At 36.7% G+C, this 14,840-nt stretch overlaps 2 protein-coding genes across 2 annotated transcripts in view; both read right to left on the reverse strand.

Annotated features, from left to right (window-relative positions):
- Positions 1–14,840, reverse strand: part of clstn2a (calsyntenin 2a) — a 152,204-nt gene that overhangs the window by 49,388 nt on the left and 87,976 nt on the right. The gene's annotated exons all lie outside the window — the stretch shown is intronic.
- On the reverse strand, positions 5,665–9,983 carry si:ch211-76m11.7 (uncharacterized). Its single transcript, XM_065953321.1, has 5 exons — positions 8,799–9,983; positions 8,544–8,594; positions 8,171–8,290; positions 7,854–8,054; positions 5,665–7,330 (listed from the first exon to the last, which is right to left on the reverse strand). The coding sequence occupies exons 1-5, from the start codon at positions 8,923–8,925 to the stop codon at positions 7,254–7,256; spliced, it is 576 nt and encodes a 191-aa protein (XP_065809393.1). The 5' UTR covers positions 8,926–9,983; the 3' UTR covers positions 5,665–7,253.

The following is a 14,840-nucleotide window of genomic DNA, read 5'->3' on the forward strand; positions in this document are numbered from 1 at the left end:
CAAATTTATTTTTCTGTATTACAATTTTAACAGGAAAACGCAACAGAGTCATACAAGGGTGGAAAGATGGAGAGAACAGCTGAAGATGAAGAAGAGAGAGAAAGACAGGAAGAGATTAGAAGAAGTTTTATGTGCCAATGTATATGTAAATGGTAATGACAGAAATTTCACACCGATTCCTCCCATGTCAGCAAATGTGTACTTCACGCACACACTTGTACACTTACTTTCTTGCCACCTAGTTTTCTTCTCGGCAGCCCCACCAGAGGGAACGCTGTAATTTCACCCCGCTGTGGCGCGCGGATGAAATGAAGTCTAATCTTTTGGCCTATACGTCACAAGGGAATGGGGGTCGCTTTTCAAAGTAAATATCATAGATTCTGCCTCCAGGGAGTTGGCCTGTTGCCATGGCAGATTGAGAGTGAAGTGGAGGAGTCAGCAAAATGCTTGGATAATAATATTCATCTAAAATAGATGGCACTCCATAGAAAGGCTGAGCAGCACATACTGCATCAACAGAAAATATCAAGCTGTCAGGGACGGGCTGTTAAATTGTCAATATAATGGAGACGGACACGTTGGATAAAATTAATGAGAAAATGATTCCTCTCAAAGTAACACACTGTCACAAGGAGTCCAAACAATTCAGACCATAAATAACCGTACTTGACAGAGAATCTAAACTCTGTACGTTTCTGTTTTTAACAATTTCTCACACTTCATCTTAATATTAATAGCTGTTGTTATTAAAGGAATCGAATCACAAAATGTTTCCCTACTGGCTTGTACACTTGTAACACTTTGTTATTGTGAAGCCTCTCTCCATTGCCACTTTCTTTTTATTTTGTTGTGTGTTATTATTGAAGTGTGAGCAAATGTGAGTGTATAATGATGCAAGGTTAAAACATGAGCTTTATTTTCTCACAATAAGGTGATATGGCTTTTCAATTTCTTCTCTCCAAAACAGATTAATACTTCAGAAAATCTTAAAACAGAACCAAGAATTAAAACAATTGTGTTTTATACCCCTGTTCTATAAGAGTTCAAACTACACTTTTAGTCTTAAGTTGTTCGTTGTTAAATATTTATGTATGATTGTTTTTGAGATTGTTCAATGTAATACTTGAAAATAAACTATTTCCTCTTCTTAAGGTAGATATTGAATATTAAAAAGACGTATCACAAGATGCATCAGTTGTGTTTTATTACGTTAGGTATAATAAGTTATTGTTGGTAATGAAGGACTCCGTTTTGACTGTTGTGTACTTCATTGTTTAAAGCCTTTAATCACATTTAAACAACCTGAGTAGTGATCCATAAGTGATTTACTTTCCATGTGTAAATAATATAATATGAAATTAAGCTTCTAATTTCTAAGGCTTGTAAGCGATCTTGTGCTTTCTCTTAATGAAAAAAGGTCCAAGAAAAACTTAAGAAAGATAGTAATACACTATTCAAAGATAATTACATAAAACAGACGAATGAAATAAAGATGAATAACATCTTTTCTTTATAGTAGCCATTTCTACAAAGAAGAAAAATCAAAGATATAATTAACATCAGAACAATGGCTCTGCTCACTTTAATTGCCTCAGTAGGCTACAGCAGCATGCATAAAGCAACACTTCATTAAGATTTTTTGTTTTTATGATGTGGATTTAATTCACATCTCTAAACCTGTCATGAGATGACAACGGTGACCTTAAAAGAAAACCATATAAGAAAAGCACAAACTATAACTACACCAGCATGTTCATTAAAATACATGTAATAGTCAATGTTCTGCAAAAAAGACAAACTGGGGTCTGGATCTGGGATTGTAGTTTTTCTCTTTGACTTTAACTGCAGATTTTTATTTGTGATTAATCCCCTGATGTCAAGAAGACAATTACGTTAAATAGACAGGCTACCTGACTTTTTTGAGAGACAGAAGAGGTATACATAAATGTTTATGCTTTCCAATAATACACCCGAGGGGTAATGTGAGTGGGAAAAAAAAGGAATAAGCTTTGAATTTATATCTGAAATGACTAGCTATAGTGCTACGCCGTTTAGAGCCCTACAAACAGAAACAACTTTTTTGTTTTTGATGGATGTAGGTCACAAAGTGATGTGTCAGCGTGCATCGCGGTATTGACCCTGAGATGTAATGTTACAGTGAATTTGAGACTTTGAGCCTCATCGGAACAGATTCTCTCAGTGAAGCCTGGACAGAGAAACAGAAACTTCAATCATGTTAATTCCTCCTCTTCTTAATCAAGTACTGGTGTGTCTCCATCTGCTGTGTCTGCGCCTGTTTGTCCGTCTCCCCGTAGAGCACTAAACCTGAAAGCTTCAGTGTGGAGATTTGACTGTGTGTGTGTGTGTGTGTGTGTGTGTGTGTGTGTGTGTGTGTGTGTGTGTGTGTGTGTGTGTGTGTGTGTGTGTGTGTGTAAGACCTTGATTAAAGTGAGTCTGTAAGTAGAAGGACTATGAGGCAGCTGAAAGTCCCAATTCCTTCATTCTCCTGCTCTCAGTGCTGAGCTCACAGCCAGCATGTTCTTCTTTTTCTAATTAATGACAGGATTACACTTCATCCCACTACTGACCCACAGATACACCCAACTACACTCACACAAACACACTTCATGAAAACAAACACATATATTACAATAAGGACAGGGAACACACACTACCAATCAGGTTGAGTTATTTCAGGGTAGAGGGCTTCATTACAGTGCTTTACATTTGAATAATACTTTATTGACTCAGCTTTGTTTTTGTCTCTGCTTCTTTATGCAAAAAAAGACTACAGCTCACTCATACAAAATACTCCTGCATGGCCGCAATGATATTAAAAACAATAGATATCAAGTAAATGAGAGCTTGTTTCCTGAAAAGTGTAATAAAAAATGTTCTCTTAAATATATCACCAGATCCTTGGTGAGGGATGTGTTCTTCTGTTTTATTCATTTTTGCATTTTGTTGTAGACAAAATGTATTTTCATATTTTCACCACGAACAAGCACCTTGCTCTAAATATCCTCATGGCATACGGAGCACATGGCTGAATCGACTGAGCAAACAAGGGCATGTGTTAAAATTCATCTCTTGCTCTGGAGTTTTATTTGCTCCTGCTGTCCTGCTAACTTCTTCGTCAGATGGAAGTTTAGACTGCAGAACTTTTAGCATTGTTCCAGACTGAACAAGTTTCTATAATCAAAACAACCTCACATTACTTTGACTTAAGTCAAATATAATGTCAATGTGTTTAACTTTTTTGTAAAGAAATTGTTCATGGATTCTTATTGAAACAATGAGTAAAATCTGACATCAACATTGGGGCAAATCCTGTTCTTATTTGATACTTTTCATTACTTTATGTGACAATTTAAATCAGCTATTAGCAATTCCTGCTCGTAAAGTACTCTTAACTGTACAGACAACTTCATCTTGATTACTTTCATACTAAATAAAACATCTGTTGATGTAAGGGGCATAATAATGATTGACATTAAATATGAAGATAACCCAGAAAAAGGTGTATGGTCATTGAAAATGGAAATCCTCAAGGGTTTATAAACTGGCTGAATTTATAAACAAGCTCAGTGTCATAACCAATCCATGAAGCAGGTACATGAAGAAATAAAAAAGGAAAAGGGAATAAAGTGGAGGCACATCTGGATGAATTTATTCAGTTATGTATCTTGGTTATTTGTATCAAGACATGTGGGCATAGTTGAGAGTACATTTATAATTCATCTGCTCTTATTAACAATATTAAAATGTATTAAACTGGCTGAACATGAAAAATGACTTCTCTTCTAGTGCTGCAGTATTAGAGGGGGTGTAAAAGAAGGCTGAAGATAAAAACAAATGAGCTATCACAACTTTCTACTTCCATTTTTTATAGTAGCTTAATGTATTTTTCCCCCCTCTCCTTTGTCTCCAATGTTTCGGTAATGAAATGACAACAACATCGAGTTTTGGGTAGAGAACTAGAGGTGAAATCATCAGAAATTATGGCTCTCTGGATTTGTCTTTGATATTTTGTCTGGCTTTTTATACCAGCATTTAAAGCTTGACTCCACTGTTTCACTTCTAAAAATCATACTAAAAAAGGGTATATTGTTAGAAGCAAAACTTGTTGATAAGAAAGTCTTGACATAATAGATGTCATTATTGAGTAACATTCAAAAGTATCCATTACATAAAAATCTACAAGTGCACCTACATAGTCACCCACACATTGAGTAAACAAATACTTACAGTATTGACCAAATACTGTAAGTATAAACTCCCACATGAACGCACAAAAATAAACCACAAGCAGCTTATAGGCACATTTCAAATCATTAAAGGTTGCTATAAACTGAGATAGAGAATGGAAAATAACTGAAATGTGCTGCAACATCTATATTTGTATTTCTATATTTAAAAAAATCAATAAATTTCTTTTTTGTTTTATTCTGAAATTCAATGTGATGTGTGTCTGTGTGCCTTTACCCAGTGCAGCCATAGTGGGCTCCAAGTCAGTTAAAGAAAGAAATGCAGGAGCAATTTATCAGAGCCCTACTGGGCTCCTTCAGTAGCCCACCACTTCCTAATTGCATTTGGGAGATTGTTGCACCATCCACTTGACCTCAAGGTGATGAATAAACTGCTTGCTCAGAGGCGAGAGCGTACGCACACATGCAAAACAAAACAACAACAAAAAAAAAAACACCCACACAAACTTTCAGGCTATCTATTCACCCAGGACTGTGCATGCATTGGACAACACAATATGGGAATGTGGAGAATTCAATATTGGAGAAACTACAAATTCATTCCGCTGGGAGCTTTGGTGGGCTGCAATGCAATTAGTGTTAATTGCAGCCTCTGAAGTTGTGTGATTAGAATTCATCAGATGAACTGTGACTGTCGGTGTTGCCTGTTAATTGAACTGTGTGAAGATGTAGCTGTGTGACTTAAATGCTGAAGAGGACAGCCCAGAGAAACATTTGGGTTTAAGTGTTTTAAGCTGATACAGAGTGGAGTGTCGACCGCTGAAGTCAGACACAACTATGAATAGTTTAAGTTGCTGCTTTTTAAAGAGGCTACTTGTGGCTCAAGGATCCCGACTTTGAGTGTCAGGAGTGACTGGGATATAACTCCACTTTAGCGAGGTTCTTAACCTCAAATCTCTCCAGTGAAAATATGTAAACAGAAAACAGGTAAATTAGGTATGAGCAGGATTTCACGCAGATTGTGGGTATGGATCCAGCAGAGTGAAATGAAAGACGGAACACAAAGCAAGTGCGTGACTTTAAAATAGCAGCTGTACTTTATTATGGATGTGATATGAGTACTGTTGCCTGCTAATGAATGGAGAAATGTATTTTATTATGATAACATGACAGTCAGTCCTATCTGAGAAAGGACATAAATAAATACATCTTAGAAAGCCTAAAATATATAAGATTTATTTGACACTGTCTAATTTGTGTTTCCTGAGAAATGGAAAAATAATGACTAACTAACATACTTGCTTTCTTCAGTGTCAGTGTCTTTACTTTGCAGAGGAGGAGGCCTCTATGTAAATCTGTCTCTTGCTCAACAAGTAGAGTGGCTACAAACAAGCTAAGCTAAAGTGAGTGACAGCCTAGCTTGCATTTTCTTGTACCTGCTGTGTCAGCAGAAGCATTGAAGAGAAATGTGAGATTGCCTTATTCAGAATAGGCAATCTCATTACATTCTTTGCTAGCTCCTAGTTTTTGCTGTTTGCTATTGTAATGACCAGAAATCATTCCTTCTTTGCTGCTCCAAAGCAGCACCATCTGCAGCGGTAACATTTTATATTAAGGTACACCTATTCACCATTAATACGTTGCTTATTAGCATGCAAATGAGTAACATATTGGCTCTTAATTAGTCATTATTGAACTTAAGTACTTATTAATGCCTTATTCTGCATGGCCTTATTATACAACCAGTAAGCCATTAACTAAGAGTTTTCCCTCAATAACCTCAGAATTATTGCTAATTAGTAGTAAGTAAGGAAGTTGTTGTATATGAATTACGATCTCAATAAGCTTTGCTTAGTATGGACTTTATAAGGTGGTAGTACCACAAGAATAGTTATTCTCCCTTAATAACACTTAATGAATATGGTCTGTTCTTACATAACAAAACTACATAGTGTTAATAGTGTCCAAATAACTCTAAATTAAGTCTTTGTTACTTAGAATATGTTCCCCATACTAAAGTGACATCTTGATGATTACTAATTCACTAGTAGTTGAACACTTATTAACCAACACATGTTCCCTAATCTAAAGTTGCCTCCTTTTCACACTTAGTTAATATATTATAGCACATAACTACTGCAATGAACAAGTGATGGGTTACACCTTTGAAAAAAAATGAATCTATCTATCCATCTATCTATAGGTTCCCTCTCATTCAGTGGTAGAATAACAAAGACAGCACAAGTACAAATACCTCATTTATTAAACCACTGGTTCAGGTTTTCCCAAGGCTGACAACAAATACTGCCTGAACTTGCTGTGTAGTTTAACTTACAGGTAATGGGGGTCTGCCTGAAAATTCAAACACTGACAAGTATCAGTGTATATAAACATGTCATATAATATGGTATCAAATGTATAAGCAGGTCATAGGTACTCTATTGTTGAAAATCTGTGTGATCCTTTAACCAAAATCTGCCTGCTTACAAAAAACAGCACAATATAAAATACTGCACATTATTAAGTACAAAAATACAATACATTGCACAATCTAAAAAATATAAAACCTGCACAGCTCAACATGAACTTGGTCTTTATCAGCTAAACTACACTTGTCAAAGCTTAGAACAAATGTGCTGAACTGTACAAATATTGGACTTTCACAGCCTAAGCTTGTTCTATAATTACTGCATCAGGTGATTTATTTCCCCTGTGCCCTAACAATGATAAAACAAAATCTGCACAGGTTAATATTTCACATTTCCAATACAATACCACAGATTTTTAACTGAACAAAGCAGCTCACTTAAGTCTTAATATTTCATCACCAAGGGGAGGAGTTGGCCTTTGGCCTTCATGTCCTCTATAATGCTCTTCTTCTCAGGGGTAATGTGGGTTGCACACCTCTTGGCAAAGGACTGCAGGGTCTCAGTTGCAGGATCATACTTCAGGGTCTTGAAGGTTTCAGGATCCACAATGTTGAGCTCTGCAATTGCAGCAGTCATCTTGATGGTTCCCCGGCCCACGCCATTGATTCTGAAGGCTTCAGTCATGGTGCGAACTTTGCTGAAGCTTTTCAAGACTTTTTTTATATCTGCTGATAACCTCAGCTGGCCCTTTCACTGAAAAGTATATAAAACAGAAGAACATGAGAAATGAGCACAAACACCAGCTTAAGGTCAGCTGAAATTGCTCAAACTGGTCACTTCTCTTTTGATAAAAGTATGAAACATATTCATCTCCTGATATGATTCCACGCACATTATGTGGTTCAGAATTCAATACATAAATGATACTCTGTAAGATCTGTTTAGTTGGTAAGTCTTACAGTTCAGAATTATGTTTACTTCTGAGAGACAAATCTTTCAAACAATACATTTGATGTTGAATAATAATTAGTGTGAATGCTGCAAAATAAAATGGAGCTTTATTCTTGATGAAAGCCACATTTTTGACTTTAGACATTTAATTTTTACTTATCATCAAATTCCTAGTATATTCAAAATCTAGAACTGAAGATCTGTATTTTTGCCTCATAATTACTTCAGAACATATTTTTAACAGCTCTTCCAACGCTTTTATTAATAATTACTTTTCACGACCACTTGTTAACAGGGCAGGTGGTTCAAGTTATGCTATTCTTACCTCTCACATGAGCTTTTCCAGGCACAGCCACAGTTGCAGATGCAGGTGGCTGTGTCCAACGTGTCTTCCGTCTTTGGATGACAACATCACTGTCCGAGGACTCACTGATGTTAGGAGAAGATGGGGGAATGATGTCATCTTCATCCATGTTGCCATCATCATTCTCGTCGTCATCCTCCAAAGTAAATACTTTTGGTTGAGCTTTGATCACATAGAGGATAGATGAGACAAAGATCAGAGTATTATGAAGATATATCACACCTTTCATTACAATTACATTACATTTTGCAGATACAAGATGCTCCCAAATCACTCACATGATTTCTCCTTTCCCATGATTTGCTCACGCAAGAACTTGCACTCTTCCTCAAGATCTTTTATTATTTTTTCTTGCCATTGGATCCTGGCTTCTAGGAACTCCACTTTGGAGCTGGATCCTTAAAAACAAAAATGAGAGCAGGATTCAAAAAAGATTATGATTTGACAGTATTGAGCGAGAGAGAGAGAGATGCATGCAACAAAGGTAGTGGACCAGATATGGTCTGATGACTTGACTTGATTTGTAAGCACATGTATACTGACTAAATCTGCCAACAACTTTAATCTCAGGCAGAAAAATCACTAGCAAGACATGAAACTCTGTAATTTTAGACAACAAAGACACACTGCTAGAAAATGAGAAATCATTACCTGACCCAATGCTTCTGCAACTTGGAGCAGAGCTTCCTTTATCTTCAGGACCTACAGTATGGCATAGGTACAACAAAATCAACATATGAATAGAGAACACATTTGGTATAACTGCCGGTCAGTAAAAAGTCCACAATTCATACTGATGTCCACAACAAGCTTTAATCTTCACAGTTTTTAGCCTTCAGCTAAAAGCACTTCATGACTCACATGTCAAAAGGTAAATTAAACGATACAATGTAAAACAATATTTACCGTGTTCGCCTGCTGACCAACGGATATGAATAAATAAACGGGATGCAGAAACAGCGATTTCTCTCTCTCTCAAAGTCCGTGGTGCTGCACGAAGCCTAGCCTTCCGGTCAATAACGAAATGTGACATTCAAAGAAACTTTATCGACACGACAACATAACAAACAAAAATAAAAAAACATCTTGACTAATAAATTATTGAATTAACAGTATAACCTGCTTTTTAAGATTTGCATTTAAAGCAAAACAAATAAGCAATCATATTAAATAAAAGTCAAGCTTTTTAACTTCATGTGTTGCTATGGCAACCTATTTAACTCAAGCAGCGCCAGCTACATTTGGACAAGCTAATTATTTAAGTATAAAAGTTACTTGAAAGTTGACAAAGAAAAAATTACCATACAGATCATCTTTTTGGTCACCTCTGTCATCGAGTCACCTTTAGGGACTTTTAGGGACATTGTCTTCTTGGCCTTAGGCTGTAAAAATATAAATAAATTCATGTCACTATAACCGGCAAAATGTAACTTAAATAATCTACACAAGATTCAAAAGCTCTTCTTGTTCCAATGACTGCATAGTGCGTAATTTATTTTTCATTACAGAATGTGGTTCATACTAAAGCATTACACATGCACCTACATTCACATGTTAATGTTAATGTTTCTTTCGCACTCAGGTAGATTAACGTTACATTAGCTAATTAGCCTACACACTGCAGGTAAATAGGAGGGTTTACTACTCTTTAACAATGTACACGGCCCGGGACGGGTGTTATGATGTGCTTACAAATCTCAGGGAGGAGTTTCAATTAACAGGCTAGCGCTTAACTTACCATATTTGTTCCCTCTTCACTCTCCAAGCGGTGAACGAAACGGAAAATAGCCAACTTCTCCGGATCTGTGACGTGACTGGTGGCTCCCTTTGGATGATTGGATGAGGATGTCACATGACATGATTGGTCGATTGTTATTTCAATCATTACTCTACAAAGTGGGTCACTTTAGGTCACTTTAGGTCACTTTGCGCCATTTTTTTGATGCCGGACTGCCAGGCTGTTTACACGGAACCGTTTAGACATAAAAGAAGAAAAGGTGCGCAATATTATGAGCTTTGACTCTGACGTTTTTCCATAAGTATAGGTTTAACAAATATGTTGTTGGGTTACGAGTTTTTGAGTCGAATACATTTTAGACAGTGCCCCAAGGAAAACTACAAGTTCACCAGATGGTTAATGAAAGAAGGCCTTCTTCGAAAATGGATGAAATGCCCCTCTTTCTCTCATGTTATGAAGTTGTAGCCCTATGGCAAAAAGGAGGCAACATGTTGAGTAGAACAACTACATGTGCCTTACTTATTAATTTTCTATGTGTGTGTAAGCATATTGGAGTGTGCAGCATACAACCATCCAATTATATCTGCTGGAATTCAGTGCCAAATCCTATATTTTACGACATTTTTTTTTTAATACAGAAACTATGAGTGGTGTACACACAAAATATGCTAAGTCACATCTAGAGAGTCACAATACAAATCACACACAGCTGCAAATTTTAATTTTTTAAGTAAGCTACTGTTTATTTTGTAGAGATAGGGGTGTTAATGTTTCCACAAAGTTCTACATGTGTACAAAATCTGAAATGAAAAATGCCTTTTTAACAATTTTAGATCACATCCCTGGTCATATTGTTCACCTATTTAACAATAAATGCCACCAATCAGCTTGACTTTAAACTTGTACATGCACAGGCATTAATTGATTGATATCACCTTTTTCATGCTGCCTGGCACAAAAGCACAAGTGGTGACAAGTAGAGTAGAGTAGACACAGCTAAATTTACTCAAATGTCTAACCCAATTTAAGGTGTAACAGTTGTAGATATTACTTGCCAAGTAGGCCTAGAAATGGGACCTTTTCTGTTGTGCTTTGAGGTTGCATGGGGGGAGGGAATCACAAGGACTACTAAGAGTACAAGTGCACCTTGTTCAATCCCAATCGTAGCTGTTTCAACACCTATATGTAAACATCTATGTCCCCCTCTTCATCTTCATTTATGTGACATTTTTATTCAGTGAAATCAGCACAGTATCATAGGTTTTTATTTTGTAACATTAACCTTTGGATTTAATCATCAGGATATGCAGAGATTCCTGTCACGAAGGGAAAACGGTGTCGAGGTCCATCCGAAGTGGCCGAAGAATGTTTGAGAATTCTCACATTCGACTGCATACATTCGTGCATTACATCTACAGGTGCGTGGTTTTACATTGTATAATAACAAAAGCCATCAAAGACAAACTCTAACTCGGACCATAATGTTTTCTTTGAATGTTCTCACTATACTGTTGGTTGGGCTGGGTCCTATAAGAGCCAATGCTTACGAGACATGAGTTTATACAGTATATGGGAAGACTTCTGAATATTGGTTGAATTTATATGTATGTATGTGTAATTGTACAAGTACTGGGTTGCGAAGAGTCCAGTGTAGTACAAAGGTCTTGTGGATTTTTAGGTTTTAGTTGGTTCCCGGAAATTGTCTCAAAAGAACTTAATTCATTGGGGGAAAAAAAATCCACATAAGTTCAAAAGAACTTAACTTTTCTAAATAGACACTTCACTGTGCTAATTTACTCAGCATCCAATTTTTCAGTTGTTTCTTAAAACTCTTCAAAGATACAGCAGATTTAATTTGTTTTGGGATTTATTCCATTCCTCACCTCATACAGGGCATGTTCTTCACCCTACTTTGCTTTTGAGATTTGTTGTTTAAGGTTAAATACACTCTTGTATTCAGGCTATGAGTATCTGCTGTGTCTGCAAATGGGACTGCAAATGAGAAATTATGGTTATAAAAAGACCAATGACAACTTAAGAAATTGGTTTTAAACCCCCACTTCTAAATTGTGTCATAAATATTTATCTGGTTGATCTATTACAGATTCGCCCAAGGCCTTCGACTGAGACAAGTGGACATGCTGCAGGAAGGAATTACTCGGAGTTCTGCAACTCTGAGTAAACTTGCAGACAAGCTGCGGAGAGTTTGCAAATCGGGAATGAAAAGAATGAGAAGAAGAGGCAAGCAGACTGTTGGACAAAGAGCAGAGATTGTTATGATAGATGAAAGCAAATTTGGCCATAAAAGAAAGGTATGAAAGTTACTTAAACTCTTTTGAGTATTACTTTGATGCCAAATACATGATTTTGTGTCTAAAATCTTGTATTTGATGTTGGTTAAGTCTGTGCTAAACGCAGCTACCGAAAGTAGAGACAATACATGCATACATACATTTAAAATCTGTTTTTGCCTGAGGTGCTTGGAGGTGTATCTCCTGTGTCTCGAGAAGTAACTACTGCATTATGGAATAAGACACACTGTAGTTCATAGATGCAATAGAGGGGAATGTCGATTTTAAGAAACCACATTATTCCTACACCCCAGAACAGTTCAATATTTGTAAACATGCACCACTACTCCAAAGCTAGAGAGAACTTTTGAATTTTTGACTTTTGATTTATTCTCTCCCATTTCCCACCGTTATTGCAGAATCATTGTATTGTGAGTGCCATTGTCCTCATTTTGAAATATTTGCTCTTGTGAATTTCAGTACAACAGAGGACGGGCAAGCAACAGGAGTTCCTGGGTGTTCGGAATGCTAGGGATTAAGGATGACTCATTCTGATGGGTGGAGGTCTTACCGCCGTCTTCAGGATGAAGGCTACGATCACCTGACTGTCAACCATCAAGATTTTTTTGTCGACCCTGTTACAGGTGCACATACACAAAACCTGGAGAGATTTTGGGGTATTTGCAAGTCAACTATCTGGAGACAAAGAGGGAACCGCTCACAAAAACTGTTGAGGGATCACTTAGATGTAATTGAGTGGACTTATTGGCGTGGAAACCATCACAGTAACGGAACACTTGGAATGCTTTTGCATGACATTAGGAAAAAATATCCAGTATGAAACCTGTCTGAAATGTAGATGCAGATATCAAGTTGATATGTATCCTACCAGTCAAAGGTTTTGACACACTAAATGTACTGTTACCTCCTAGAAAAAGATTATTATCATGGACATGAAGGCCAAAGGCCAACTCCTTCCCTTGTTAAAGTATTAAAATGCAAGTGAGCTTCTTTGTTCAGTTAAAATTCTGTTATATTGTATTGGAAAAGTGAAATATTTGTGCACAGGGGAAATAAATCACCTGTTGCAGTAATTATAGAGCAAGTTTAGGCTGTGAAAGTGCAATGTGTGTACAGTTCAGGCAGATTTTCAACAATAGAGTACCTATGACCTGCTTATACATTTGATACCATATTATATGACATGTTTATATACACTGATACTTGTCAGTGTTTGAATTTTCAGGCAGACCCCCATTACCTGTAAGTTAAACTACACAGCAAGTTCAGGCAGTATTTGTTGTCAGCCTTGGGAAAACCTGAACCAGTGGTTTAATAAATGAGGTATTTGTACTTGTGCTGTCTTTGTTATTCTACCACTGAATGAGAGGGAACCTATAGATAGATCCATTTTTTTTTTTCAAAGGTGTAACCCATCACTTGTTCATTGCAGTAGTTATGTGCTATAATATATTAACTAAGTGTGAAAAGGAGGCAACTTTAGATTAGGGAACATGTGTTGGTTAGTAAGTGTTCAACTACTAGTGAATTAGTAATCATCAAGATGTCACTTTAGTATGGGGAACATATTCTAAGTAACAAAGACTTAATTTAGAGTTATTTGGACACTATTAACACTATGTAGTTTTGTGTTTTGTTATGTAAGAACAGACCATATTCATTAAGTGTTATTAAGGGAGAATAACTATTCTTGTGGTACTACCACCTTATAAAGTCCATACTAAGCAAAGCTTATTGAGATCGTAATTCATATACAACAACTTCCTTACTTACTACTAATTAGCAATAATTCTGAGGTTATTGAGAGAAAACTCTTAGTCAATGGCTTACTGGTTGTATAATAAGGCCATGCAGAATAAGGCATTAATAAGTACTTAATAATGACTAATTAAGAGCCAATATGTTACTCATTTGCATGCTAATAAGCAACGTATTAATGGTGAATAGGTGTACCTTAATATAAAGTGTACAATAGTTCTATTAGTTATTTAGTAGTTATAGTTACATTAGTTATAAAGTTACATTAATATAGTCATTTTATAGTTATATATTGTGTTAATTAATCTATAGTATACATTCGGTTCACAGGCCGCTGTACTTGTCCATCCTGCATTTATGGCAGTATTGGAGGCATTTCAGATAATGCTATCTGTTTCAAAACAAGTATTAAAGATGTCTAAGAGATACAAAGAGATGGAATACAAAAGAGGTTGAGAGGAAAGGAAGCTGCAGGGGTGATGGAAAGAAAAAAGGATATATTGAGATATATTATTGAGTGAGATAACGTATTCAGGTTTAAATATCTCTATCATCATTTTGAGTACCTCAGTGTGATCCCCTCCTCCTCCTCCTCCTCCTCTTCATCACCTTCTCCTCCCTGAGTTACGTCTCCTTCTTGCTGCTGCAGATTCAATGAGGTTAGCAATTATTCAGCTCTTAACATCAGTACTCAGATGCACTGCTCAACCTTGTCCTGCCTTACCCCCTGACATGCCTCACCCACTTTCATCTCTCCCTTCTCTCTCACCTCCCTCCCCTCCTCCTCCTCCTCCTCCTCCTCCTCCTCCTCCTCTGTCTCCTGCTGCTCACCCTGGCTGACAGTCCAGTGCTCCACGAGGGTCACCGGTTGACAGGTAAATGGCTTCTTGAACAAGAGGGAATTCAATTCAATTCAATTCAAACAACTGTATTCATCTTGGGGAAAATGGTTTGGAGCAGCTTGGATATAAAAAAAAAACATACACACAGTGACATACATTTTCATTTGTAGTTAATTTGTTGTTAAATAGTATTGACTAATTATGGCTATGGCTTTATGCAGGGATACTACAATGCAGTAGAAACCTGACACTGATTTAGCGTTAAGTAATGTCTAAAAACAAATATCTGCAAGTGCAG

Source organism: Labrus bergylta, chromosome 4, assembly GCF_963930695.1.
Source record: "Labrus bergylta chromosome 4, fLabBer1.1, whole genome shotgun sequence".
Lineage (NCBI taxonomy): Eukaryota > Metazoa > Chordata > Actinopteri > Labriformes > Labridae > Labrus > Labrus bergylta.

Coding starts and splice junctions, on each gene's coding strand:
- si:ch211-76m11.7 (XM_065953321.1), bottom strand. CDS start 8,925: ATGTCACATTTCGTTATTGACCGGAAGGCTAGGCTTCGTGCAGCACCA. Junction 8,595..8,798: donor TTGGTCAGCAGGCGAACACG/GTAAATATTGTT, acceptor GCCATACTGTAG/GTCCTGAAGATAAAGGAAGC. Junction 8,055..8,170: donor CATGGGAAAGGAGAAATCAT/GTGAGTGATTTG, acceptor ATGTGATCAAAG/CTCAACCAAAAGTATTTACT.